This window comes from Mastigoproctus giganteus, chromosome 13, assembly GCF_048544385.1.
Source record: "Mastigoproctus giganteus isolate SK-2022 chromosome 13, ASM4854438v1, whole genome shotgun sequence".
NCBI classification, from domain to species: Eukaryota; Metazoa; Arthropoda; class Arachnida; order Uropygi; family Thelyphonidae; genus Mastigoproctus; species Mastigoproctus giganteus.
In genome coordinates this window covers 79,735,804-79,763,223 of record NC_143587.1, presented here as the reverse complement: position 1 = coordinate 79,763,223, position 27,420 = coordinate 79,735,804, and the positions used below count along the sequence as shown (strand labels likewise).

The window sequence follows — 27,420 nt, the reverse complement described above, 5'->3', positions numbered from 1 at the left end:
CAGATTTGGTTGGTGACAGTGTGATCGGCCCCTACGTGCTTCCATCGAGACTAAATGGAGAGACTTATCGCCCCTTCCTGGCACAGGTCCTGTCGCAATTGCTGAACGATGTACCCCTCCACATGCAGCAGTGCATGTAGTTTCAACATGACGGAGCTCCAGCACATTTCTCCTGCATTGTCTGCCAGCATCTGGATGCAACATATCCGGGGCGATGGATTGGCCGTGCTGGACCCATTCCATGGCCAGCTCAATCACCAGACCTGTCCCAAAATTATTTTTTTCTTTGGGGCTACATGAAAAGCCTAGTGTATGAAACCCCTGTGGAATTGGACATGGACCTGGTGGCATGGATCGTTGCTGCAAGTGGTTTTGTTTCTGATACACCACGCATTCTTGCGAACACTTGTCGATCAATGCGTCGTTGTTGCGAGGCATGTATTATCTCTGCAGGCCACAACTTCGAACACCTGCTTTAAAAGTTTCTTTTAAAAGAGTCATGTTGTGTAAACTCCTCTCTGTCTAATAAATTATCATTATGTGTCACCTGTCTTGCGTCTTCCTGTCTCTTTGTGGGCGTGTAGCGCGTCTGGGTTGCGCATGCAACCATATGTTCCTATATGATTCTGCTTGTTATCGTGTTCCTGACCTCCATGCACATTTCTGAAACATAGTTCTGAATCACCCTGTATATAGTTATTATATTAAAAAAAATATTTGGATAAAAGTGTTTTACAAAATTATGGTAGTGACATTTATTGAAAACATGTTTGATACAACTTTTAATACAAAAAAAAAACTGAAATAAATGCGATACATTTTCACAAACTTTTATTTATATAAATGAAACTGAAAAATAACAGTTTTAAAGTTAACATTCAATTTTATTTCATTCCTAAAAACTAGAAAACATTAAAATGAAAAAAAAAAATTCCTGTAATAAGTAAGCTACCTTTTATGATTTGTCTTTGTTTCATATTTATATTTTTCACATAGTGTGAGAATCTTTGATGAAACTTTAGCTAGGTTTAATGAGAAGTATGCTTTTGCTTTTTGGATTCTAATATACTTTCAAAATTTGGTTCAATATTGGATAATCGAATTCACATATCTGGTGCAGCATTTAGTTTTTGTATCAATGTATTTCGAAAAGGCAGATTCATACATGTACGTAGTTGTAAACTGTAACAAAAACCGAATAGCCCTTTTTTTGATAAATAAAGATATTCGTTATATATATCAGACCAGAAAGTTGTTATCGGAACTGCTTTGGATTTAGCCTTTAATTTAGAATCTGAGCTAATTTCAATTAAACTTTCTTATTCTTCTGGCAGAAATCCTTCGGGTTTTGTATCCAACAATTATTTATAATATCTAGAAAATATTTAATTAGGGATTCAAGTAAGCTGTAAAGATGACTTCTAAAAGTTGGAAAACAGTCAAAAGTATTTTGTTCCACAGCAGATATCCAATATTCTAATTTATGTGACAATGACAACAACCTATCTTTGACTTTAAAAATATTAATTTCTTTTTCTTGTAAAGTCGCACATGACCCATTCAATTTTGCAAATATATCAGCTAAATAAGCAGCTCTTAATAACCATGATGTGTTTGATAATCTGTCAGACACTTAAATTTAAATTTATCGTCAGTGAAGTATATTGAGTTCTTTCTGCAATTCAAAAAATCTGGCAAGAATTCTACCTCATGACAATCACCTTACTTCCGTATGTAGAAGTAAACTGGTGTGAAGACTACCCATATCTTCACACAAAGCTTTAAAAATCCATGATTGCAACGCCCAACTTTTTATAAAATTAATAATACGAACTGCTTCTTCTAAACCTGATTTCAATGTGGCTGGAATTTGTTTTGTAACTAATGCATATCTGTGAAGAATGCAGTGATTAGAGATACAATTTCTTGCAACATTCTTAATTCGTGTAACAGCACCAGCTATTGTTCCTACCATTGATTTAGCTCTGTCGCTGCACACAGCAATACATTTTTCCCAGCTTATTTCATGTGTTTTCATAAAATTATCAAAGTGGTTATTCTCCCCTGTGGTGTTTAGTTCCAGACTTTCACACAACAGTGAATCTTCTTCAATTTTTTTCTTAGTCGTACCGAACAAACACAAGTAAAATTGCCAACCCTGCAATGTCTGTTATGTTATTTTGTTATTTGGTTTTTAGGAGCATTAGCAACTAAGGCATTATTGCTCCGGGAATATGCAGTGGTCATTCCCTTGACCTTTCCGTATTTGGTGGTGACGGGCTCGAACCCCGGTCTAATCAAGAAGCGTGTGCTACGCACTGCTGCTCCTTCCCACCTGGCTACGGAGGCGCCCCATGCAATGTCTGTGGACTCATCTAATTGCAAAGCATAAGTGTCACAAACCTTCAATTGTGATGTAAGTTAATTTTCAATGTGATTAGCGATATCCTTAATACGCCTTGATACAGTATTATTAGAAAGAGACACAACATCAACCTTTTTAGCAAACTCTTCTTCGAACATACACGAAACAATATCTTTTACACAATCTTTAATAAGTGACTCACCTATTACATGTGCCTCACCGGCAAGACCAGTGCGATAACATACTTTATATGACGCTAATGTTGCATTCTCGTTGTCCATTTTAAATTTTTTCAGCATAAAACTTTTGAAGTTATTTTTTCTGTTTATACTCCGGCACGACAACCAAGTCAGTGGAGTTTACAATAAATCGTCAATACAAATATTTATCGTATTTAGTAGTCACGGGATTGAACCCCAGTCCACTCAAGGAACGCGTGCTATGCACTCTCGCTCCTGACCACTGGGCTACGTCAGGCCTCATCATGACTTTCCAACTTTCTTTTAAAAAAAGAAATGTCCTTGTCTTTATAGTTTGGATGATTTGTTTCAAAATGTCTCCTTAGTTTCGCAAACAGTTTCATTAGGTACTAATGAACTGTTTGCTAATAATTTATTGCAAAATAAACACATGGCATCTGGAACTTCTTTGTCACCAGCACTAGTAAATCTCAATGACAAATAACTTTTATCGAATTTGTATTTTTTCACTGATGTTTTCACAAAATTAGATGGTAAAATTTTTTCTTGTAGTTTAATAGAACTGGAAGTTGATGGTTGGACGAGTTCTGAAATCTCTACGTCTGCAGATTCCATGGTTTCTACTGTTTTATTGATAATGGTATCTCCTGTTTCTTTGAATGATCCATATTTTAACCATTGATCCATTGTTAAATTGGAATCCCTGTATCCAAATTTTTTTTTTAAAGAAAAGATTATAAAAAGTTAGTGATAGAGTTTTACCTGATTTATAAAAGCACAAACTGCAATCTTAATGAGTTGAAAATGAATGTAAAATAGAATAAATTTGTTAAAAATATCATCAATAATAAACCGATTCGGCAATCCACAGTGTAACAGTGAATGATTTGTTCTAGTTCTAATGAAATCATAACAAGAAATGAGGTGATGTTTTGTTTTAGGTCTTTTAGGATATTCTGACAATATGATAATATGTCCTGATTAGCTGGATCGCGTGAGGCCAAGGCCACACTACAATATACAGGCCATGCTGCTGGTACAGTGACGTCACAGTCAATAGACGATGGGCCACCTACAATAATTTTTAATGTATTTATACATTTCCTCAGCTGTCTTGTCAAATTTTTCTCCATTACCTCTCAATTGATTAAAATTGATCTTACTTATTTTGCAGTACATATTTCAGATTCCATAACGAAATATATTTCATGCATTTAAATAAGGAATAACGTAATTTTTTTGTATTTTCCTTGAGTAACTACTTTTTACATAATTTAAATTCTCTCATTTTTTTAAAATACCTACCCATTTTTATGAAACAAGAAAGATATAAAGGGCACCTTGTCTCGCGGAACCCCTGAATTTTATCATAGAACCCTGGGATTCTATGATATGAAATTCTGCGGAACACACTTTGGGAGCCGCTGCTCTAAACTGATGCAAAAACTTGTTCTCTATACATTTTTCCAAATCCTTAAATTTATTGCAGTATTTTGTATCTTCCACATTTTTTACTAATTTCATTATGAATTTAATATTTGTTCTTTGGTCTAGCTATTTATCACTTTTTTTTTTTTTTTTACAAAAAAAATTGTGCCAAATTCTGCACAAAAAATTAGTCTGGTTTCTTTACTGCCAAACAGTATATAAAATCAGAATGAAGAGAAGAGAACCATATGTAAAAGACTCTATTGCTACAAAATGCAGCTTGGTGATGGTTTGCTATTCTTGCTCTGCTATTACTTGTTACCCTCTTGTCCAGCTTAGAAAGAATACTTATTTTTATTAGATACAAAACAAGGTGTGATTTTTGATGTTTTTTTTAATGCAGTCCAAAACTGCAGATAAATCTTTCCATTAGTTTGTTTGTTTGTTTGTATTGAGGTTTAATGGCACATGGACCACACGGGTCATAATGCACCAGTTCATATGGTGTGATGTGTTCCAAGGGTGTTTACTTTGGATTTCAATTGTTCCTTTTAACCTGATTTATACATTCTTGTGTTAGTCTGTTGCTTATATTCACTTCCTTAGAGGAGGTGGTATAAATTAATAGCTTTAAGAAAGTTGAAAACATCTATGAAGTCATGTTTATTTTTCAAGAGGTCCATTAGTGTAATGGCATCATGTGTCCCATAAATATCTTTGAAGGCTTGTTTGCATTCATTTGCATATGTAGGACAGCCTATTAATATGTGTTGAACTGATTGAACAGTGTCAAAGTCTGGCATCATGGTGGTTCCTCTGCTCGCAACAAAAATGAGTGTGTGATATGGGTATGCCCGATTCTTAGCCTGGTGAGTGCTGTTTCTTCTTTTCTCGACCTTCGACTGCTAGAAATCCAGTTTTCAATATTTGGCTTTATTTGGTATAATTTGTTTGCAGTTTGCTGATTCCAAGTTTCTTGCCATTGCAACTGGCAGATATGCTTCCATTAGAAGCATATCTGCCAGTTGCAATTAGCACTATTCACTATTCCATTAGTGCATAGCAAAGCAACATCTCTGGTTTAATCTATGAATAGAATTAGTATAACGGTGACTGCAGATAACATTATTTATCTGTAGTTACTGTTACACCAATTTCAAAGTACTGCTCATAGATACACACAATAAAATTACTTATGAGAGAATATAGAAATGTACAACCAATTTCGAACAAGAAACCAAAACACAAGCCTATTAAAATAATAAAACAGCTTAGCTCTAAGCTGGATAGGGCTTTTGGATAAACAAGTTGTGTTCACAAACAAGCTAAACTTTGATACCAACACCTGTTGCTTCCTGAATATGTACCTCAACTAGTCAATGTCCATTCACTGTTCAATTCCAGACTCACTGAACTTTTTCTCTTCTCCCCTCCACCTGATTTATTGTGAATAAAATTGAACAGCATTTCTTCACATAAAAATTCAATATACAAAAATTCAGCTCCATTGTCAACACATCTCTTTTACCCATTTATAATATTAAGTACTACGGGTTCTAATATCTTTCTTGTTTGGGATCACCATTATTTAAAAAAAAAAAAACCACAGTGGGTATCCAATCTTCAATTGAGATAGGTGTCTGAACTGCAGTGGGCAATTATAAAAAGTATTAATAATGTTATGAAGTAAATTTTACTGATTAGGATAAAGTTGTAATAATTTTTACCAAATTAAAAAAAATAGCTTACGTAGCTGAATCCCATTTCAGTTCTGTTTTCTGGTGCGTTTTGGGCTCTGCAAAGATTATATAGTACAAATAAAATTAATTAGAAGGTTATATTTCTAGACAATTCAGTTTAGAATTAATATAAGAATAACTAACTTGACATAAATATTGATTAATTTTTTTTTATTAAAAAAAAAATGCTAGAAATCTTTATTGCAATAATAATAATAATACAAATTGATACATTGCAATATTTCCCTTCATGGCCACCAGGCCAGGGGTTACTTGCCTTAATTTTCAACAGTTGTTAATGGGTTTTTTGTGAATTTTTTTTTAATGTACATACAAAATCACAATTACAAAATAAAACTTATCATTGAATTTTCATATAAAACCATTAACAACAACTATTATAAAATGAAGGCATATATCAAATTTATTTAAAATTTAAAATTAGGCAATTTTGTCAAGTTCTTATATTAATTCTGAAATGAATTTTCTGAAAATATAATCTTTTAATTAATTCTTTGTTGAGACAGGGATATCATGTGATAGTTCATCAGAAATTAATTAATTAAATATGAATGCCACTAATTAAACCATGTGATTTGTTGTTAAGTGAATTTTATTGTGTAAAAGTTTTAAAGACTGCCAAATCTTTTCTGGTTAGGCTCAATGAAGAATTCAATGAGGAATCCAGAAACTGCCATTTATTGAGTAGTTCAATTATGTGGGAATTTAACTTACTGAAATACTTTTTACACAGTAAAATTCACTTAAAAACAAATCACATGGTTTTAATTAGCACTATTCACGTTTAATTAATTCATAGTTATCTTTGTATTATATATCTCTTTGTGTAGGCCAATAAAATTTGGCTTGAAGATGGAATTCAATATAGGATTGAAATATAGCTGTTTAATTTGAATATTGGGACTGATCGGTGCATAGTTGTGATTTTATTCTTATTAAAAAATATAAGGTTGTAAAGTGTGTTGAATTCTTAAAACTTAATTAATAGTAATTAGTAATCCACATAATGCTTTTTTCTAATTCAGTATTATGATGCCTATCCTTTTTATGCACTGTTGCACTCCCTTTGTCAACAAATAAATCAAGGTAGAATATATCTGCAGTCCAGACACTTGCTGCACCTGACGGTTTACTGCCTTTCCAGTATTGTTAAAAATTGTATATGCTTATTTGCATTGATTGCATTTTATGTTACAATTTCATTATAAGCTATACTTGTAATGCACTATTATTAGGTGTGCTTATTATATATCACAGGATATAAAATTTAGAAAATCTTTATTGTAATACTGAATAATATACAACAATCCATCATGGCAGACATGCCAGGGGTGTAGTAACCAAGGAACTAGTTGCAAAAAATAATTTTGATATCATATACTCAGATTTTAACAATGGTTACAACATGATATCATATTATAGACTGTTTGCAAGGAAGGCCATGGTGTCCTACGATGATTTATCGAACATTTGCTAGTAGAGGTAAGGACATCATAATCCCACTATATAAGGCTATTGTTAGGCCACACTTGGAATACTGCATTCAGGTGTAAAGACCACCTAAAAAAAAGATATCGAGCTTCTTGAAAGGGTCCAAAGACTGGTAACTACCCTGGTGAGATCAGCAAAGGGTGTCCGTATGAGGAAAGACTTCGAATATGTGGGTTCCACCACTTGGAAACTAAGCACCTTAGAGGAGACTTAATTGAGGTGTTTAAAGCTTTGAGAGGCAAAAGTAAATTTTCACATTATAAATGATTCTAGAACTAGGGACCATAAATTTAAGTTATGGGGAAGATGTTTAGACTGGATTGCAGGAAGTTTTATTTTAGCCAGGGAGTTATAAATTACTGGAATAAGTTACTTAAATGGGTGGTAGAGGCTGACAGTTTGGAGAAATTCAAAGGTCAGCTTTTTTTTTTTTGTTTTTGTTTTAGTTAGTTGTTGGCGCATCGACTTCTATGGCCATAATGCACCTCCAAGATTTTTGCAGTACTCTGATCCAAGCCCGAGGCAGGATTCGAACCTGCGACCTTTGGGTTGCCAGGCAAGCACTTTACCCACCCGGCTAGCCCGGTCGGCCAAAGGTCAGCTGGATAGTTGCCTATGTTAGGAGAGAAATTCATTGTTATCTATTTCCTTTTCTTTTATTAAGTATTTATTTTATTTTATTTTATTATTATTATTTTACTCTTTTTTTTTTTTTTTTTTTTTGGTTTGTGCAGCATAAGCCTTAGGCTTCCTTGCACCATATGGCCATTATTAATACTAATTTCAGGAAAGCTTTTAATACTTTTGCACATAAAAGACTGCTGTACAAATTGGAGCAGTGTGGCATTAAGGTAAGATACTGCTATGGATAAAGGGGTGGTTGAGTGGGATAAAACTGAGAGTGGTTATCAATGGGCACTACTCTTTGTCGACTAATGTTATTCCTTAGTGGATTCCCCCCAGGGTTTAATGCTGGGCCCATTGTTGTTTTCAATATTTATTAATGAGATTGATGAAGGTATATATCAGGTTTAATGTCTAAAGTTTGCAGATGATACAAAGTTTGGCAGGGTGGTTAATGACCATAATCAGGGTGAGCAGCTGAGAAATGGCAGTTGAAGTTTAAAATTGACAAATGCAAGGTACTGCATATGGGTAGTGGAAAATGAAAAATATCAGGGGTTAATTCTGCAATCAGATATGAAATTCTCTGAGCAGTGCAGACAGGCTCCCTTGATTGCTCATGGGGTTTTGCCAGTGATATACAGAAAAAAAATTTGCTAGTAGAGATAAGGAAGTGTTATCCCTTTGTGCAAGACCATGGTTAGGCAGCATCTTGGATGGAGATGTGGAATGGATACAGAGAAGGGCAACCAGATTAGTGAAGGAAACAAAATGGTGGTCTTACCAAGAAAGGCTTCAGTTCTGGAAATGGCACCTGTTGGGGGGGGGGTGTTCTGATTGAGGTGTTTAAGGTTTGAATGGATTGAGTAAGCTAAATTTTGATGCATTCTTCCTCTTGCCAAGACTATAGCCCCCCTCATGTGCTGAGACAAATGAGGGGGACATAAATTCAGGAAGGATGTTTCAGGATAGATATATGGAAGTTTGCCTTCAGCCAGCGGGTGGTTGATTGTTGGAACAAAGTTCTATCTTTTGTAGACATGGACAGTTTGAATAAATTCAACGAAGAACTAGACAAATTTTTGTTTTGGTCAAATTGCCACTTATATGAACAAAACAAAAAGGTGCATAACCAACATGTAGAACAAAACAATAGTTAATTATTAAAAGTTAATAAAGCAACAGTTAAGAGTTAAAAGCAATAATTAAATCTTCATTGTGTACATATAGGAACAGAAAGGTACAAATATGAATTGGCATCATACACTAAAATTTCACAATGAGAAATAACCCAATTACTTCAAATATTTATCAGAATGCAAATTATTGTAGAGGGTACTGTACATTTTTTTTCAGGACTTCAGAGTAATTGACCTTGAGGTTTTCAACTGACAAGAATTGTCAGTTGAAAACCTCAAGTAGTCTGCATCTGACTACTTGCATCTAAGCACAATATTGAGTTGTTGATAAGGAATAAATCTGTCTTGTGGGCTGAATGAGCTGAGAAGAGTGATGTGATGATCTCAGCATTAATCAGAGACTTTCCAACTGCAAGTGTCTCAACCATTAGGGGAAGAGGTGTTGCCACATACTGTCTTGATGGTAGCAATTAAACTAATTTTTCTAATTATAGATGAAAGTCTGTGAAGGTGTAAAGTGGTTGCAAGAGCAGTTGTGCTGTAAATTGCAGGAAGGTTGTTTACAGCCTAGCACAACAGTCAGTATTCAACTGCAAAGAGAGGTTTTATGGTAGTGGAGATGCAGAGCTCCTAGATCTTAGCTCCATATAAAATGGAAGAAAATGCCATTGTTTAGATATATTTATGGTTAGTAGTTACATTCCTGATGTAGGCCGCCTGCTGGTTCTTTATCCATCTTAGCTTATAGGTTTTGTTTTGCAATATTTGGAGGTGGTGGTGGAATCTAAGCTTTGAATCAAATATCACCACTCCTAAATTCAGTGTTTTCCAGCAAGAATGGTGGGAATACTCTGAAGTATGGGATAGATCTCTGTAGGAAATTTTTTTAAGGAATAGACCATTTGGACAGATTTAGCAGAATTTAGCTAAGGCCACACTGGCTGATATATTTAACAAGCTGGTGGAGGGTGTTATTAATGTGATTTGACAGACACAATTGTCAGAGGGCTTGATCGGAGTATTTTCAGATCACCAGCATAAACCAGCTCACTCCTGTTAAGAATGAACAGGTGTAAAAGAGCCATAAACAAAAAACCTTGATAATACCCCTACTTGACAATCATAATTTTTTAAATTCACCCTTAGGCAGAGAATCCTATTTTCCAGGAGAGACTTCAAGAACTAATGCATTTCTTCTTTGATGCAGTGAAAATGATTACAGATCTCCAAGAATGTACTAACATTAACGGTATTAAATGCTGCTTGGAGGCATGTATGTTGTTGCAGATAATTTAGTGTTGAATTTAAAAGATATGAAAATATTTAGAGTTGTTGAGAGGCGGTTGATCATAGTGGATCTGTTCTTCAGAGAATAATGAATTTTGGGTGGTGATTGTGGAAACATTTGATTAGTCAGTGTCATAAGGCTCTTAAAGTGGATCTTAAAATTTTATTACATGGTTCTCTAACTATAGAGAAATAAGTACTAAATTTTTTTTTTTTTTTTTTATCTCCTAATTTTATGTAACAGTTATTACAATTTTCCATCATGATAGCAAAAGCTACATTATCAATATTATGGCTTCTGCTAAACCTTTTATTTTAACAAAATATATATAGTATTTTCATAAAGATTCATATATAATTTCCTGCAGTAATTGCTAAACTTGAAGTTTATTTTGATCTTCTACTGTTTTCTAATAAGGGTATATCATTTATTTAAATGATGAATTTAAATTAAAATGAAATTATTTATTTTTCAGTCCATCTAAAACATTATTAGGTAATCTTCCCAGTACAGAGCTTTATGTTGACATTTCACGATACAGTGAGGTAAGCCCAGAAAGTTAATTATGCATTATATATATATATATATAAATAAATTTAAATTTGTAAATTATAAATGTTAGTATAATGGAAGCTAGGAAGGAAACAAATACAAAGAAAATTTTTATTTTTTTGTATTCTCTTTAATTTTTATATTTATTTTATATTCTTAATTCACATCCTATCCACCTTGCCATTTTGCTAACATATTTTTAATTTACACATTTCAATTTGCATTATATTTTGGCAATAGATGATTGGAAATGCTTTGCAGCCACCGATGCTTGTCTTACACATACATGCTGCTTAAAACAGCAGAGACTATTGCATAGCCCTGACTGTTTTGAGCTGTGTGTATGAGTAATAAACATAAACACCTTCAAGTACAAAGCAACTTTAGAAGAATGTAATACAACTATACATAATCAAAAAATAAGCGATGATGGTACACAAGTATATAGTGCTCAATGCATAAGTTGCCAGCTGCCTGGCAACCCAAAGGTCGCGGGTTCGAATCCCGCCTCGGGCATGGATCAAAGTACTGCAAAAACCTTGGAAGGTGCATTATGGCCACAGAAGCCGATGCGCCAACAACTACCAAAAAAAAAAAAAAAAAAAAATATAAGTTGCCAGATATAATGTAAGGAATATGACGGAAAGCAAAAGAAAGAAGAGAAGTAAAAAAAGGGTAGAAAGAATGAAAATCTAAGCATGTAATAATAAGCAAGTAATGAAAATGCATACCTGCTAGCTCACCAACCATGTTACTTGATTTGATTCCTTCTCTGTCTCACACCATGTTACAAAAAAGCTATGTTACAAACCATGTTAAAAAAAAACTGTTACAGACTATAATATACAGGGTGTCTCAAAAATATTGGTACAAATGTTTAGAGGAGGTTGGTAACATCTAAAAGAATGTGAATTGCATAGGAACCCATAACCGGAAACATCACGGGAAAGTAGTAGCAGAGGCACAAGAAGCAGAAATGACATAAGACAGTAATTAGTGGCAAACATTTATTTGACATAATATTAACAATGGAGTAGGAGACGGATGCATTTCATAATGCTACAACAGATGCTCAAAGGTTCCACCATGAGACGCAATGCATGCGTGACACCGACGCAGCATGGCTTGGCGGACACGGTCAAACACGCCTGGAGTTTCTTTGACAGTAGCAGCAGCGCAGACGAGTCTTGCCACGAGATCCATTTCCATCTCCACAGGCGATTCATACACGATAGATTTGAGGGCCCCACACAGAAAGAAATCAAGGCTCGATAAATCAGGTGAGCGTGGGAGCCAGGCAACGGGTCCACCACGGCCAATCCATCGACGCCCAAAATGCCTGTTCAAATGGTCATGAACACACCTTCCATAATGGGCAGATGCCCCGTCATGCTGGAACCAAATGTTGTGTCTCACATTTGCTGGAACATTGTCAAGTAACCCTGGTAGAACTTGTTCAAGAAAGAGCTGATATTTATGAAGTTCATGCGGGATGGTAACAGGTATGGGCCAACTAAGCAGTCACCGACCATACCTGCCCACACAATTATTGTGAAGCGATGTTGTGCCGTGTGGGGGCGCACACCATGTGGGTTGTTGTGAGCCGACACATGAGCATTGTGCTGATTGAATAAGTTATGTAATTGTTTGTTACAGTCTGTCCTCGTATAGCACGATAGTTGTGTTCCTAGAAACCCTCGTGCAATGCAAAATCGTGCAATATAAACAACAGGCCCTATGGGAAAAGTGGGGTTAGGTGCCGACCACCCAAGATTGAACACACATTTGGAACCAAAACATTACCAAACACAATAAATAATCGGGTAATTTTAATCGTTATAAAATACGTAATAAAAAATACAATATTTTTTATTACGTAATAAAATAAAATAAAAAATACAATATTTTTTAATTATAATATAATAAATAATAAATATTTTTTATTATTTATTATATTATAATAAAAGTATTTTTAGTATTTTTAATACTAAAAAAGTATTTTTTACGAATAAAATACGTATTTTATTCGTGAAAAATTTATTATATTAAATAAAATAGTCGTAATAAAATACTTTCGTATATTATAATACGCAAGTATAAATTATACGTAAGTATAATACGTATGTCGTAATAAAATGCTTACGTATTTTATTACGACTATTACGTAATAAAATATTGCTAATGCTTTTGCTTCTATCATAAGCAAACTTGTTTTTTGTTTGATTTTCTATCCAAACAGATGACATCCGTTCCATCTCTTCCAATTTTTTGTTTCTTAATCTAGTCCGCCTCTGTCGATAGAGAAAAAAATATGAAATTGTGAAACGCTTTGAGCGAAATGAAAGACCATGTGTTCCCGCTATGAAAGTTGTTTTTATTTTCTCCGCATTCTTTGTAATTCTCGGCGTTGCCTCATTTAGGTCTGTAGCACGTGCAATATCACATGGCCTTTCATTTCGCTCAAAGCGTTTCACAATTTCATATTTTTTTCTCTATCGACAGAGGCGGACTGGCCATAAGCCTTACCCAGGAAATCCCGGTGGGCCGGAGGCCGGTGTGATTTTGGCCATAAACCGTAGTACGAGGCCACTATAAATTTTCCCGGGTAAGAATTTTTGATCCAGTCTGCCTCTGTTTATCGATATTGCTTTTTTTTTTCTCTCTCTGAACTGCAGTGTCTTCGCCAGGTCGTTTCCTTTTCACACCTTTTAAGTATTTTATTAATTTTTAGGGAATAAAGCGCAATTACAAAACGAGGAGGCACGCTTAATACACATAAATAAAGCCGCGCGCGTATAGCAACTGAATAAACAACACCGTAAAGGCCGAGATACACTATTAACACTCCACATTTTACTAAAGCACATTTCTGGGGGTTACTACCATAAAACAATGAAAGCAATTTTGAGTTTCGTTTCTGCTAGTGGAATCTGTTATAAACTGGTAGTAAACTCCACCTAATTGCATTTGCGATTATATCGATAGCTAGAATTGTGTTGATTTTTACGTTATTATGGTGAAATGTGTTTCCCCTTCACTGATATAAAACACATAAATACATTTTCAGAATCTTCTTCATTCCTATCGTGTTGCGTTCGGTTGGAGTGATTCCGCGTTCGACTGCCATTTCTTGTAAACACAAAGGCGAATCGTGCATAAGCGAATTCGGTTCGTGTTATATAAGATAACGTTTCCCTATTTATAAATCATGTATGATCGAATTCGTGTAATGTAAACACGTGTTATACGAGGACCGACTGTATTTGGTTTTTAGGAGCATTAGCAACTAAGGCCATATTGCTCCGGGATATGCGGTGGTCATTCCCTGACCTTTCCGCATCCTCCGTATTTGGTGGTGACGGGCTCGAACCCCGGTCTAATCAAGAAGCGTGTGCTACGTACTGCTGCTCCTTCCCACCTGGTTACGGAGGCGCCTTGATTGAATAAGCCTTCCCGAGTGAAATAAGCCTCATCCATGAACAAAACATTGGCTGGAAAATTCAAGTCTTGAACACTTTCTTGGAGAAACCACTGCACAAAAGCCACACATGCAGGTTGATCTTGGGGGGAGCAGTAACTGAACCCTTTGGAGATTAAAGGAATCATGAAAGGAAAGATGAAAGGTGTAAGGAATCATCGTGCCAGACACGCTGTACACTGCAATGAGACACTCCTAAGGCAGAGGCAACGGCACGTGTGCTGGTAGTAGGATTATTCTGGATGGCATTCAACAAAGTTTCTTTCATGGCGGGAGTTTGCGTCGAACGTGGTCTGCCTGCACTACTCCTGTTACCTCTAAATGACCCATAATCACACAAATTTTGATGCACATGCACAAACAAATGGTGGTCCGGTACATGGCTGTCTGGGAAGCATTCTCCATAAATTCGTTGAGTGGCTCGTCCATTGCCCTCTGCTAATCCATACACTAGGTTCATGTCTGCCAGCTCACAGTTCGTATATCGATGCATGCTCTTCGTGCAGTGACTACTGCTTGAATGAGTAAACCAGAAATTTTCCCTCTCGCGAACTGATGAACTGTGCCATTTCCAGTTATGGGTTCCTATGCAATTCACATTTCTTTAGATGTTACCTACCTCTCCTCAGGCGCCTCCGTAGCCAGGTGGGAAGGAGCAGCAGTGCATCGCACACGCTTCTTGATTAGACCGGGGTTCGAGTCCATCACCCCAAATACGGAGGATGCGGAAAGGTCAGGGAATGACCACCGCATATCCCGGAGCAATATGGCCTTAGTTGCTAATGCTCCTAAAAAAAAACAAATAACCATAATAACCTACCTCTCCTAAACATTTGTACCAATATTTTTGAGACACCCTGTATAATATGGTCTGTAACACAGTTTTTCTTCATCTTCGTTTCACCAAAAAAAAATAGTAAAACTATATTAAAATCAGAATTTTTTTAAAAATTTCTGCTTCTTTTCACACACCTAATGGCCAATTTGTTAACAAATTGGCCATTAGGTTTGCTAATTTACCTTGCAAAACAGCAACTTGAAATATCAGTGTTAGGCTGTGCAACTGTTTCATTGTACCCGAGTGGTTGGTACTGAAAATTAGCAATGTCTTTTAGCAAGATGCACAGTTTATTTTCCATAAAATTTCAGAAGAAATTCTGAAATTTTATAGAAAAGGTAACATGTTCGATTTATGTATTTTATGTAGATGTGATTGTTCAATTTCTAGTGGTGAGAAACATAGTATAATCAATTTTCAAACAAATATACATAAGGAAAATGTGCAGTGCATAGAAAGAAATGCAAAAATAGATGTAGCATTTCATATGATGTTATATATGTTGAATGTTTATTTCCATTCTTTATCGTAGAATAGAATCTTCTTCTGAGTTTTGCTAATTGTGCAGGTAACACTGTAGTGAAATACCAAAAATTGCAGTTCTGTAAGAACAAAAATGTAGGCATTTTTAGTGAAAATTTCACAGATAAGGAAAGAATAGATAGTGATTGCTCTGAAAAATGGCACATTTTTCAGAGTTGTGCCTCCCCGAGATATCTTTTTGCGCAGTTTTTGAATTTCTACAGATCACAGTAATTAAAAGCATTCCAAGCTGTAGCCCATTGTGACCTTTATAATACTAATAATAATAATCATTCAATCTAAAACAACACGTGCTCAGTGCCAGTGTTAGAGGGTGACCCTATTGAGTACAGTAATGGGTATCTTGTTGTGACCAACCTGAATTGGGATTCCTTTCAAAAAAAATAAACTAATACTCTGTTAAAAGCTAAAAACCAGAGTAGACTTTACTGGTAATAGGGGCGCCTCCATAGCCAGGTGGGCAGGAGCAGCAGTGCGTAGCACGCGCTTCTTGATTAGGCCGGGGTTCGAGCCCATGACCACCAAATACGGAGGATGCGAAAAGGTCAGGGAATGACCACCGCACATCCCCAGAGCAATATGGCGTTAGATGCTAATGCTCCTAAAAGCCAAATAACAAAACAAAACTGGTAATAGACTGCATGTCTTCTGTGAAAGTGGATGAATATTTGAAGGATTTGAAGTTTAAACTATTGCATGTTACTGAGGTAAAAATGATTTTGAAGTATGTGTATACAGGTTTGACTATCTTGGGTAAATGTTTAGCTAGACTGGTAGCACAATGGCAACCTCTGGTAAGTATATTTAAAGAAGAGATTTAGAAACGGTGAGAAAAGCCATATGAGTATTTTTCAGTTACCAAACTGGAAAATACAACAAGCAGTCACTAGCAAATAGCTCTGTCTTATATTCAAATCCAGTTCGTGATACAAAAGAAGTTTGGAAAGATAAATTAATGCACTCCCAAAAAAAAAATTTCTAGTTAAAACAGTCCTAAGCAGGCAAAACAAGTTGATAATTCTAGGCATGTTATCATCAGTCTTTCAGAAAGTCTGTTTACATTCCTTTCTGTCTTGAATAAAGCAGTTTGCTTATTTTTTTGAATGTTACACTATTTGAAAATCTGAATATAGCTCTTTAATCCAACCCTTGCATCTATATACTGAGATGTATATGGATATACACCCATGTATCAATTATCATGTGATACTAAACTAGAAGGGTGTTTCTGGTTTAGTCATAGGCATTTCTGTTCTTTTAGTTTTAGACTGTCTAAACTCGTGCAGAGTCTAAAACAAGAGAAGATTCTGTTCTTTTATTCAGTGAGGAAGTACTTCTTTGTTGCTTTTGATTACATGGTGCACATGTTCCCATTAAAAAAATGTTCTTATAAATGCTAAATAGAATCCTGCTACCTACAAGTGTGGGTCAGACTGATAAAAATTTCCCCAAAATGTCTTTTTCAGACTCCCTCAAGCCTTGAGTTAATCCACAAAGCTTTCAGCATATTATTAATTATTATTATTATTAGTAGTAGTAGTGGCATATGATGCAAGAAAGCAAACATATAAAGTATAAGCAAAATAAAACCCTTCCCACATCACCTGTCCATCCTCTCCAATAATTTGTCTAGTTCCTTGAATTTATTCAAACTGCCCACTTTTACAACACCAGATGGAAATATGTTCCAACAATTATCCGCCCACTGGAAGAAGGCCAGTTAAAATCCTCTCGCTATCTTCTCCTTTTTTATTTACACTTCATCACTTCCCTTTCGTCAATTCACTCCCTTATCTTATACCATTTGCTTGCATTATCTTCATATACAAATTCTCACAAATTTTTACTAATTCGCATCATTCACTAATAACCACCTATTGCATCTAGGTTACACTGTGCAAGCACTTATTTTAATTCATTATGTTCTACAACATACACTGTGTTGGGACTACCTTGTCCATATTTTAGTGGAAGTTCTACTGCTTTACCCTCCTATTTGCTCTCACTTATTTTTATTCTTAAATTTCCTTTACTTCCACAGGTATGGACATGTATAGTAATGCAGTTTTTGATACATGATCAGGTGTAGTCCCCTGGACTAAATACCTGATTATGTATCAATATTTATTTTTAGCTAACATCAGATTTTAATTTTATAATTTTTCTCCCCCTTTCTTGGACTTATAACCAAAGTATCCCACCCTTATCTGATGCTGGCTATTACTACAATATTAATCTAATCATTTTTGCCTTACAGTTCCCTTCTCTCTAATTGGCTACAAATTCAGCCTATAATTTTTTAATTCATTATATCATATAGGATATTCACATTCTTTCCCACACCCTCAATATCTCTAATTTCTGCTATCCTTCTATTAGTTTTGGCATTTTGTGTAATTTACACTTCACACTTTTCAATAGATTTACTACTTTTACCTCATATATATAAACCTTTGTATCTTTTGCTGCTGCTTTGCCTGCTTAGTTGCAACTGTCATATTATTTTTACTTTCATCTCTCTTTTACCACTTAACTTTTCACCCCATTTTTATCCTTATTATATATATATTATTGTGTATTATTATTAAAACTTATATTTTGATATATGGACAATTTTCAGGTTATTTATGTTAATGTTCTTTTGTGCACTGGTCTATACAAAAGTATTTATGTAAATACACATATAAATATAATTTTATATATAATTGTTTGTAATATAATTATGTACCCATTGAGCTGTACATCCAGTTTAAGGGTACATATGCTAAATTAGAGTTAAATAAATTAGTAAATACTTATATTTTTAGGCAAAGGAAATAAGAGGGGTGAAAATTTTCCATTTTGAAGCATCCTTGTATTTTGCCAACCGAGAGATATTCAAAAATACTTTGTTAAAATATGTACCAACAAGCAGGTAAGGTAATTCAATTACTTAAATATTATAATAATTATTGTAATTTGATAACTGGAAGCCTTTGAGCTATATTTCCTATATCTTAAATATTTTAATAGATGAATGAGTTTGTTTTTTTGGGAATTTATTAGGTGCATAGGCATCTATGGCCATAGTGTGCCATGAATGAGTTAGTGCAAAGCGTCATTTTGGTTTGTAGTAAATCACCAAAGTAGGTGAAATTACATCGTTTTTGTTATATTGTGAACAGCTTCACGAGTTGCCAGTTATTGCACTACTTTGAATAAATAAATTAAAAAAATATATGTTCTTGTTTATACTCTGGCATGACCACCAGGTCAGTGGAGTTTACAATAAATCAATCAATACAAATTTTAATTGTATTTAGTAGTCATGGCCTTGAACCCCGGTCCATTCAAAGAGCATGTGCTACTGCACTTGCGCTCCTGACCACTTGGCTATGTTAGGTCTAAACTATACTTCCCCAATAAAGAAGACTAATTTTACTTATTCTCAGTGGATACCGCCATAGAATAAGTAATATTAGTCTTATCTATTGGGGAAGCGTTGCTTATTCGAAGTAGCACAACTCATTGTGAAGGCATTCACAATATGAGATGTAACAAAAATGATGCCATTTATTTCACTTACTTTGGTGATTTACTATGATGCTTTGCACTAACTTGTTCTTCTAGTAAATTTTCCATAGTCTGTGGCCTTCAGCCCTGAATCCTTTTAGTACTTAAATATTTAACTTTCAGTTAATTACTTAAATTAAATTAATTTAATTCTAGGACAGTCAAATCCCATGCATGCACCGTGACAGTGGTGGAATTATAGTCTTTGGTATTACCAAATGTGCAAGATCAGAAATACTGCACCTAGTATACACTGGAGGTGATCACTCAGGTGCAAACCAACATAAGCTGGGATCTTGGTGTCATGTCCACATCACATAGAAGAATGGCTGACCGTCTGTGTCACAAGGCAATCTTAGGTGGTAGATGGCTCATTATCTGATACAGTACCACACTTTACTTTTGGAAGTTTGAAGTGGTGAAACCCATGTTTAGTCTCCAGAGAAAAACTCTAGCAACTGCCTATCTCTTCTGCCTTGCAGTATTAAGTACAGCAGGCCCCCGTTATAATGCGGTTCGCTTTACGCTGATTCGTTATAACGCTGTTCTTATATTATAACCCGTATCTGACTATAACGCTCTTTTACAGATTGCATTTTTGGCGGATTTAACAAAATCGTTTCATTTGATGGAGCCGATAGCTTGAAAATGAATATCAAAACAGCATTAAAACGTTTTCCATGTCGACTTGAGAAATTTTCCCACGCTAATTTAATTGCAGTACAGTGACTTGTTACGTAGTTCCGAGATCAACATTTTAAAAAATGATCAAGTATATTGCTTGTAATATTTGCGTTATATGCATTTATCCGAAGTCTAGTCATCACTCAGTACAGTATTAGACATCGTGCGTAACGGACAGTTTACTCGAACATTGTATCATAATTAATGCAACCAACGCAATTACATTTTCGAAGAGTTAAATGGCGGATAAGAATGAAAAAGCAACGTCTGGACGCAGTACGAAGACTACAAATGTAAGAAAAAGACTGAATTTGAAAATTAAATTAGACGTTTTGAAGCGAATAAATTCCAGTCAAAGACAAGTGGATGTTTGCCATAATTTAGGACTTGCAAGTTTAACTGTAAGAACAATTATAAAAAAAATAAAGAATTAATTTTAGCAGCAGGAAAGATAGCTGTTCCATTGCAAGCAACTAGGGATAGGCCGGCTATTAGAATTTTATTGAAGACAATATCCAATGTAGAATTCAGTTAAGTTAAATATTATAAAAAAAAAATAAAAAAAAAATGTGGAACCATTTAAAACTAGTAAGGGCTGGTTGAATAGATTTAAAATCCAGGGAGAAGGCGCAAGTGCAGATTAAGGAGCCGAGACTTTCAAAAAAGAACTTGTTAAAATTATTGAAGAGGGATATTGTGTTATACTTCTCAAGTTTTTAACATAGATGAAGCAGGACTTTTGTGGAAACGAATGCCTAAAAGAAGTTTCATATCGAAAGAAGAAAAAAACCATGCCAGGTTTCAAAGCGGCGAAGGATCAGTTGACTTTATTGTTGGGTGATAACGCAGAAGGGAATTTAAAATTAATACCCCTTTTAGTTTATTTGGAAGAGGGCCAAAGTTCTACCCAAAATCGACACATTTTTCTTGATTAAATTCATCAATTAAATCAATTTAGATCAATTAAATTCATGATTTTAATTGGAATTTTAAGTTTAATTTTGATAAGTAAGTAGTTACCACATAATTATATACGTATGTGATGCAGAATATTTTATATGTACAAATATTTGAATATTAAATATTTTGACTGATATTTGTGCATCTTTTCACTACCATTTATTATTGATTAGGAAATATCCTATGGCACCGACCGCAACTCACAAATACATACGTTACCTTATGGGAATGCGGCGCTCGCTTAGTGCTCTGTTTTTCGGGAATGAATTATCAGCGTTAAGCGGGGGTCACCTGTAATGTCTTTTGAAGTTATGATGGGAATCATGGTGGGATCCAGTATTCCTTATGTGTCAAGGGTGCAGCTTTAAAATGGGCTTTGCAGGCTGGCCACTAGATAGTATCCACTGCTACTATAGCAACAGATAGTAGCAACTGGAATAAGAAAATGAAAAAGGCTACATAGAACAGGAGTAAGTTCAGGGGCACAGGTTTTGAGCACAAATGGAAAAATACCATCAGAACCTGGAGCTTTCTTAACATCAAGATTCATCAAAATCCTTCTGATATCCTTTTGATGGAAGACCACACAAGGCATTGAATGGAGAATGATGGGAGGTGATTTACCAAGATCATCAATACACAAGTTTGAAGAAAAATACAATGCTAGCAGGTCAGCTTTATCTTTGGCCGATATGGTAACAGAGATAGGCAAAATTATAGCCAATAGCTTTAGCAAGAGAACAGAATGCTTGGCTACCATCTGGACAAGAAGCAAGTTTTCTACTCTTAGCCTGTTCGAAAACTAGTTTGGACTGATTAATAACTGCTTTACAATTGTTGTGAGCTTTGGTGTAGTAAATCATCAAAGTAGAGAATGAACCTGGAGATTTGGAAACAAGTCAATTACGATATGCAACATTCTTCTCTTGAATGGCCTTAGCACATTTATTGGAAAACCAAGGTTTAGATAAAGGACAAGATTTTATGGTGGAGTGTGAAATAAAGGATTCCATCCCTACAAGAATAATTTCACTGACATGATTTGAGCAAACATTGATGTCAGAAGATTCAAAACAGTAATCCGACCAAAGAAAAGAAATCTTGAAGATCATCCCATTTTGCATTCTTGTATTGCCAAACAACACTAGGTTGAGAATGGCTCTACTGGAGAAGATACCATCACCAAGTTGTGATCTTAGGTGCACATACCTCGACCGTGTACTTAGAAGGGTTGATTGTGAGAAAAAGATCAAGCTTGTTGGCTGTGTGGTTAGGACTGTCTGGTAGGTAAATGAACAATCTGTGTGAGGTCATTAGTAGTTGCAAAAGAAGTAAATTTGCATTTGGCTGGCTGGGTCTGTGTGACTAGAAAACGGAAGCCAGCTGGGGTTGTGAACATTGAAATTACCAAGGACCCAATCACCAACCTTGCTGTTAGGAAAGTTGGACTGAAAAAAGTCAAGTTTAAAAGAGAGGAAGTCAAAGAGTTCCAAGTGATTAGTAGAGTTGGAAGAACAATAGAGGCAACAGATAAATTTGACAGAATGTAGTAGAGAGATTTTAAGCCAAAACATTCAAAATTACTAAGTCTCTGACAGGGAATATCCGAATGGACATATGCACAAGTACCACCTTTGAAGCGAAAGGAATCATACAGCAAATAATTCAGACAACTGAGATGAGCAATGGTTGAATCGACCGATAACTGAGATTCTGTCAGAAAAAGTACATGGGGTTTGGCAGACTGTAAGTGGAAGTGGACATAACTGAGAGCACATATATTTGTGAAATGAATGAGGAAGTGTTTGGGAGGTATACATATTTTTTTTGCAGATAAGTTTGCCCTATTAGTTTGACAATTCATGGTGTATGCAGTAGTAAGAAAAGATGGTGGGGGGACATACTGTATGAAGTAATGATATTTTTGGATATGGCATAAACATGATAAGAATATACCCAGCTCCTCGGTCACTGTCTGGCAGAGTAGAGTCAACGAGATTATACACTAGCTGATCTGGAAGCCTCCTACAATAGGTTCAGTCCGGTGTACTAACTAGCGGTCAGCTTGTGAACATAGTTTAAGAGCTGTACCCTCGAAATGTAAGGAAGGTTGGATCTCACCATGATGTCCATCATAACCTCAAAAGACATCAATGATACTGTGTGATGGAAGAGGGTTTACGGTAGCTTTGCTCTGTAGAGTAAGCATGTGTTCCACCACTTCAAGCCAACAATAAACAAAGTGGTGGTATTGTACCGGTATTGAGAGTCATCTACCATGTAGTATTGCCTGGTAACACAGAGGAATGGCATTCCTCTATGTGGTGTGGGATGCCATGGCTCATCCCCTGCTTATGTTGGTTCACACTGTGGGTGGTCACCCACAGTGTGTTGGGTGCCATATTTCAGGACTAGCACATGGGAGTTATACCCAGGATTAGTAAACAGTCCCACCATCGTGAAGGTGTAGGCAGAGGATTTGGCTTCCGCAGACCAACTGGACTTCACCAAAATTAGGTCCACTTGATTTGAGCGTCACCCGAATATCAGTTCCATCATTGTTTTAGACTCCCGGGTAGCAAGCACAGCTTGGCATATGAGAGAGAGAGAATGCCTGCAACACCCCCTCAAGGACCCAGTGTGCAATGGTAAATGAAAATTTTATGTGATTAAAGGCCAATTTGAATTAGATTGAATTAAATGTAATAACTAGTAACTTTAATTGAATGAATCAATTATAACTTCTCAGTTATCTATGTCCAGGGCAAAAGCCTCAAGCTATGAAAGCTACGTAAGATCACTGTACATGTCAGGCACAGCCTCTTTCTCTATAGCTACGAACAAACTGGATTTGCTACTGTTTAATGTAGGCTTGGCCAATAGGCAGAGGTCATTTTGTTTTACAACAAAATGTTGAAATGAAATAGCTCATTTTAATTCATTTTCCTAATCATGAAGGGAATCAAACAGTATTATTGTATTTCACTCACATTTTTGTAAATGATCATATTAAATTATGATGTTATTGAAATTATTATTGTTATTATGAATGATTTTTTTCTTTCAGAAGTTCCACTGATATCTCTAAGCATCAGAAGTATAATAACCAGGAGGTGCAGGATCCTATTTATTGTGTCATTATTGACTGTTCCTCATTTTCGTATATTGATATGTCAGGAGTTGAAACACTTTTAGATGTAAGTAAACATTATATTTGATGTCCTTTTTTCAGGATTTGAAATTTGGTGTTATTTTTGGATATAACTGGTTTTTATTTTATTCTTAAGCATATATTTTTTTAGTTATAAATAAATAATCTTTATTGCACAGTATAAATTGCCTTCCATGGCAAGATGCCAGGGTTTTACAATAATATTACAGTAAAAGTAATTATAAAATTAGTTAAAAATTAAGTGATACAACTTAATGAGGATATTTAGATAATTATAAAGAAATTATTATAGGAACACATTTTAAAATTAACATTCTAGATAAAATGTACATAGGTTATATTAGTGTATTAAAGAACTGAAATACTGTGAACATTATGTACTCAAGTAGTGAAAACAGGCTGAAAATTTAAACCTTTAACTGATTCATCACAAAGCCCCCCCCACTCTATAATGGCAACTGATTGTTTTTTTTTTTTTTTTTTGTGGAATTAAGCTAAATTCTTCATACCATATAAAAAATAATCCACACTTCATTAATGAAGTAAGGATTTAAAATATGTACAAAGAAATAGTATTTTACTAAAAAATATAAATAAGCATATAAATTTGAAAAATGCAACATCACATGGAATTGTGAATATTATTACTTGATCTATCCAAAATGCCCCAAACCTTTTCTGATGATGAAACATCAATTTTTACTTCTTACCAGATATTGGTTTTTCTCCATCATTGAAACCAGTGGCAAAATATAATACCAACAACTTCTTAAGTCTACTTCAAGCTTATAAAGCATCAGCCAAACAAAAAAAAAAAAAAATCCTGTATCACCTGTCCATCTTCCTCCATAATTCGTCTAGTTCTTCCTTGAATTTATTCAGACTACCTACTTCGACAACAACAGATGGAAGTTTGTTCCAACAATCAACCACTCCCTTGCTGTAGGTATCTTTCCTCGATTTCAATATATACTTCCTCATGCATGTAGCTTGAACAAGGGGAAGAATGTCATCAGCATTGAGCTTGCTCAATCCATTCAAATCCTTAAACATATATTCAATGAGATCACCTTTCCCTCAACAATCTCATTGCCCTTCCCTGCATCTGTTACATCAGATCTACATCCTTCCTAAAATGAAGCTTCGAGACCTGTATGCAGTACTCAAGATGTGGCCAGACCATTGCCTTGTACAATAGGATGTTCATCTGCTAGTAAAATTTCTGTATATCATTGACAAAACCCCATGAGTTATCCCAATAGCCTATTTGCATGGCTTTGAGGACATCATATCGAATGCACAATTAACCTGATCTCCTTTTTAATTCCTGTGACCCAGAGTGTATTACCCCACAGTTGCTATGTTAATCTGGAATTACTGATACCCATATGTTGTACCTATATACCTGCCAAGTGATGGGTTCATTCACTAGTGAGAGGGGTGACAGTGTCGCATTGCCTAGGAACCACGTATCCCATGAATTCTGTCCTTTCAGTGTACATGTTAAACTGCCATTCATTTCAGTTTGTCCATGTTAAACTACCATTTCTCAGCTGATCAATCTGACTGATTTTTCTAGATCTTGTTGCATCAGCATATCCCAATCACTATCATTAACTGCCCTGCCAACCTTTGCATCATTTGTAAACATACACATTAAGCCTGATATGCCTTAGTCAACATCATAAATAAATACAGAAAAGAAAATGGGTCCAGCACTAAACCCCAGAGAAACTCTACTGATAATGTTAGTCCACGAAGAGCAGTGCCCACTGATAGCCGCCACTCTGTCTTCTTCCACTTAACTGTCCCTTATCCATAATGGTAACTTGCCATTAATGCCATACTGATTCAATTTGTACAGCAGTCTTTTATGTGCAACAGTATTCAGTTATATGATAATAAAATTATTTTTTGCATCCAGTTACTGAATCATAGTATCCTATCGGATTGGTCAGACAAGATCTTCCCTTAACAGATCCTGCTGTGATTGCAGTTTAATTGCATTCCTGTCTAGAACGGCCTGAATTATTTCTTTAACCAGTGACTCCATTATTGTCTCTGGAACAGAAGTTAAGCTAACAGGTCTGTAATTACTCATATCACCCTTTGATTCCCTTTGTGAATTGGGGATACATTTGCACATCTCCAGTCCACAGGGACCTCCCCTAAATCCAAAGGTTCTCATAATTATGGTGGTTGCTTACTTCCTTTGTTACCTTCCTTAATATAATTGGATAGATCCCATACACTCCTTATGTTTAACATCAACAATTTCTCTTCTGCTTTCCTATCAGTTATCACGTAATCATTTAGCTGCCTGTTAGGGTTTGATAAATTTCTGGCATGCTCTTCCCTAAAGAATTCCTCATATGTGATTGGAAATTCAAAATACCTACTCAGTTTGTGAGCAACCTGAGCACAAGCATCAACAATTAAACCATCAATATCAAGTGGACCAATGTGATTCAACCCCTTCCTTCTACTGTTAATATAAGTAGTCTTTGCTGCTTTTTGTTGCATTCTTTGCCAGAGACTTCAGTGTAATCTGCCTTAGCTTGCCTAACCTATTTTGTGACTTGATTGCAGACCAGTTTATATTTACCGTGTGCTTCTACATCACCCAGTGATTTATATGCACCTTATGCATTTTAATTCTCTGCCACAAATCTCATTAGTTCATCTGACATTCATTTATGTCTGAGCTTGTACAGTATTTCTTAGTTGTTATGAAAAGCTTAGTAGTTGCTATGATTACTTCCCTGAATGCTTCCCATTTAGAATTTGCTGTTGGTAACAACATCAGTTGGTCTCACTTTTAAAAACTGACTAATGCCACTGTAGTCGCCCTTTTGAAAACAAAAGCCCTTACCTTTGACAGTAGTCATCTCTACCTTTGACAGTAGTAAATGCCATATTAGTACACTGTCATCACTGCCACCCAGTGGGGTCTAAACTCGAAGATTCTTGATGCATGAAGAATTACTGCTGATAATCCAAGAGTATTGCTATCTAACATGTTGCTGTAGAAAACAGTCAACCAATAAAAAAAAAGTCTTTCTAGAGTGTGAGTAAACAACCCATAAATTCTGGACAGTATGTGGAAAGTTAAAATTCTAAGTTATAAGACATTCTGATTTACTAGCTCACTATTTCTTATACAATAGGATAGTTCTGTATCATACTCCTACTCTCATTTTTGTTTTTCCAGTGCTTACGCTACAATTGACTCAAAAATGCACTGGTAACCCATGTCCATTGGATCAACTGCATTAGATTTAATGCGCTTCTTTACTGAGAGCATATCCCCCTCCTATCCTCTCTGTTCCTTCTGTATACATCGACA

General features: G+C 35.3%; 1 protein-coding gene across 1 annotated transcript in view; it reads left to right on the top strand.

The window, feature by feature from the left end:
- The window catches only part of LOC150076211 (prestin-like), a 241,412-nt gene that overhangs the window by 193,122 nt on the left and 20,870 nt on the right, over positions 1 to 27,420 (top strand). Inside the window, exons 14-16 of the mRNA XM_090387067.1 lie at positions 10,771 to 10,840; positions 18,514 to 18,620; positions 23,970 to 24,099. Of these exons, the coding sequence (XP_090243193.1) occupies positions 10,771 to 10,840; positions 18,514 to 18,620; positions 23,970 to 24,099 (307 nt within the window). The remainder of the gene's footprint in view (positions 1 to 10,770; positions 10,841 to 18,513; positions 18,621 to 23,969; positions 24,100 to 27,420) is intronic.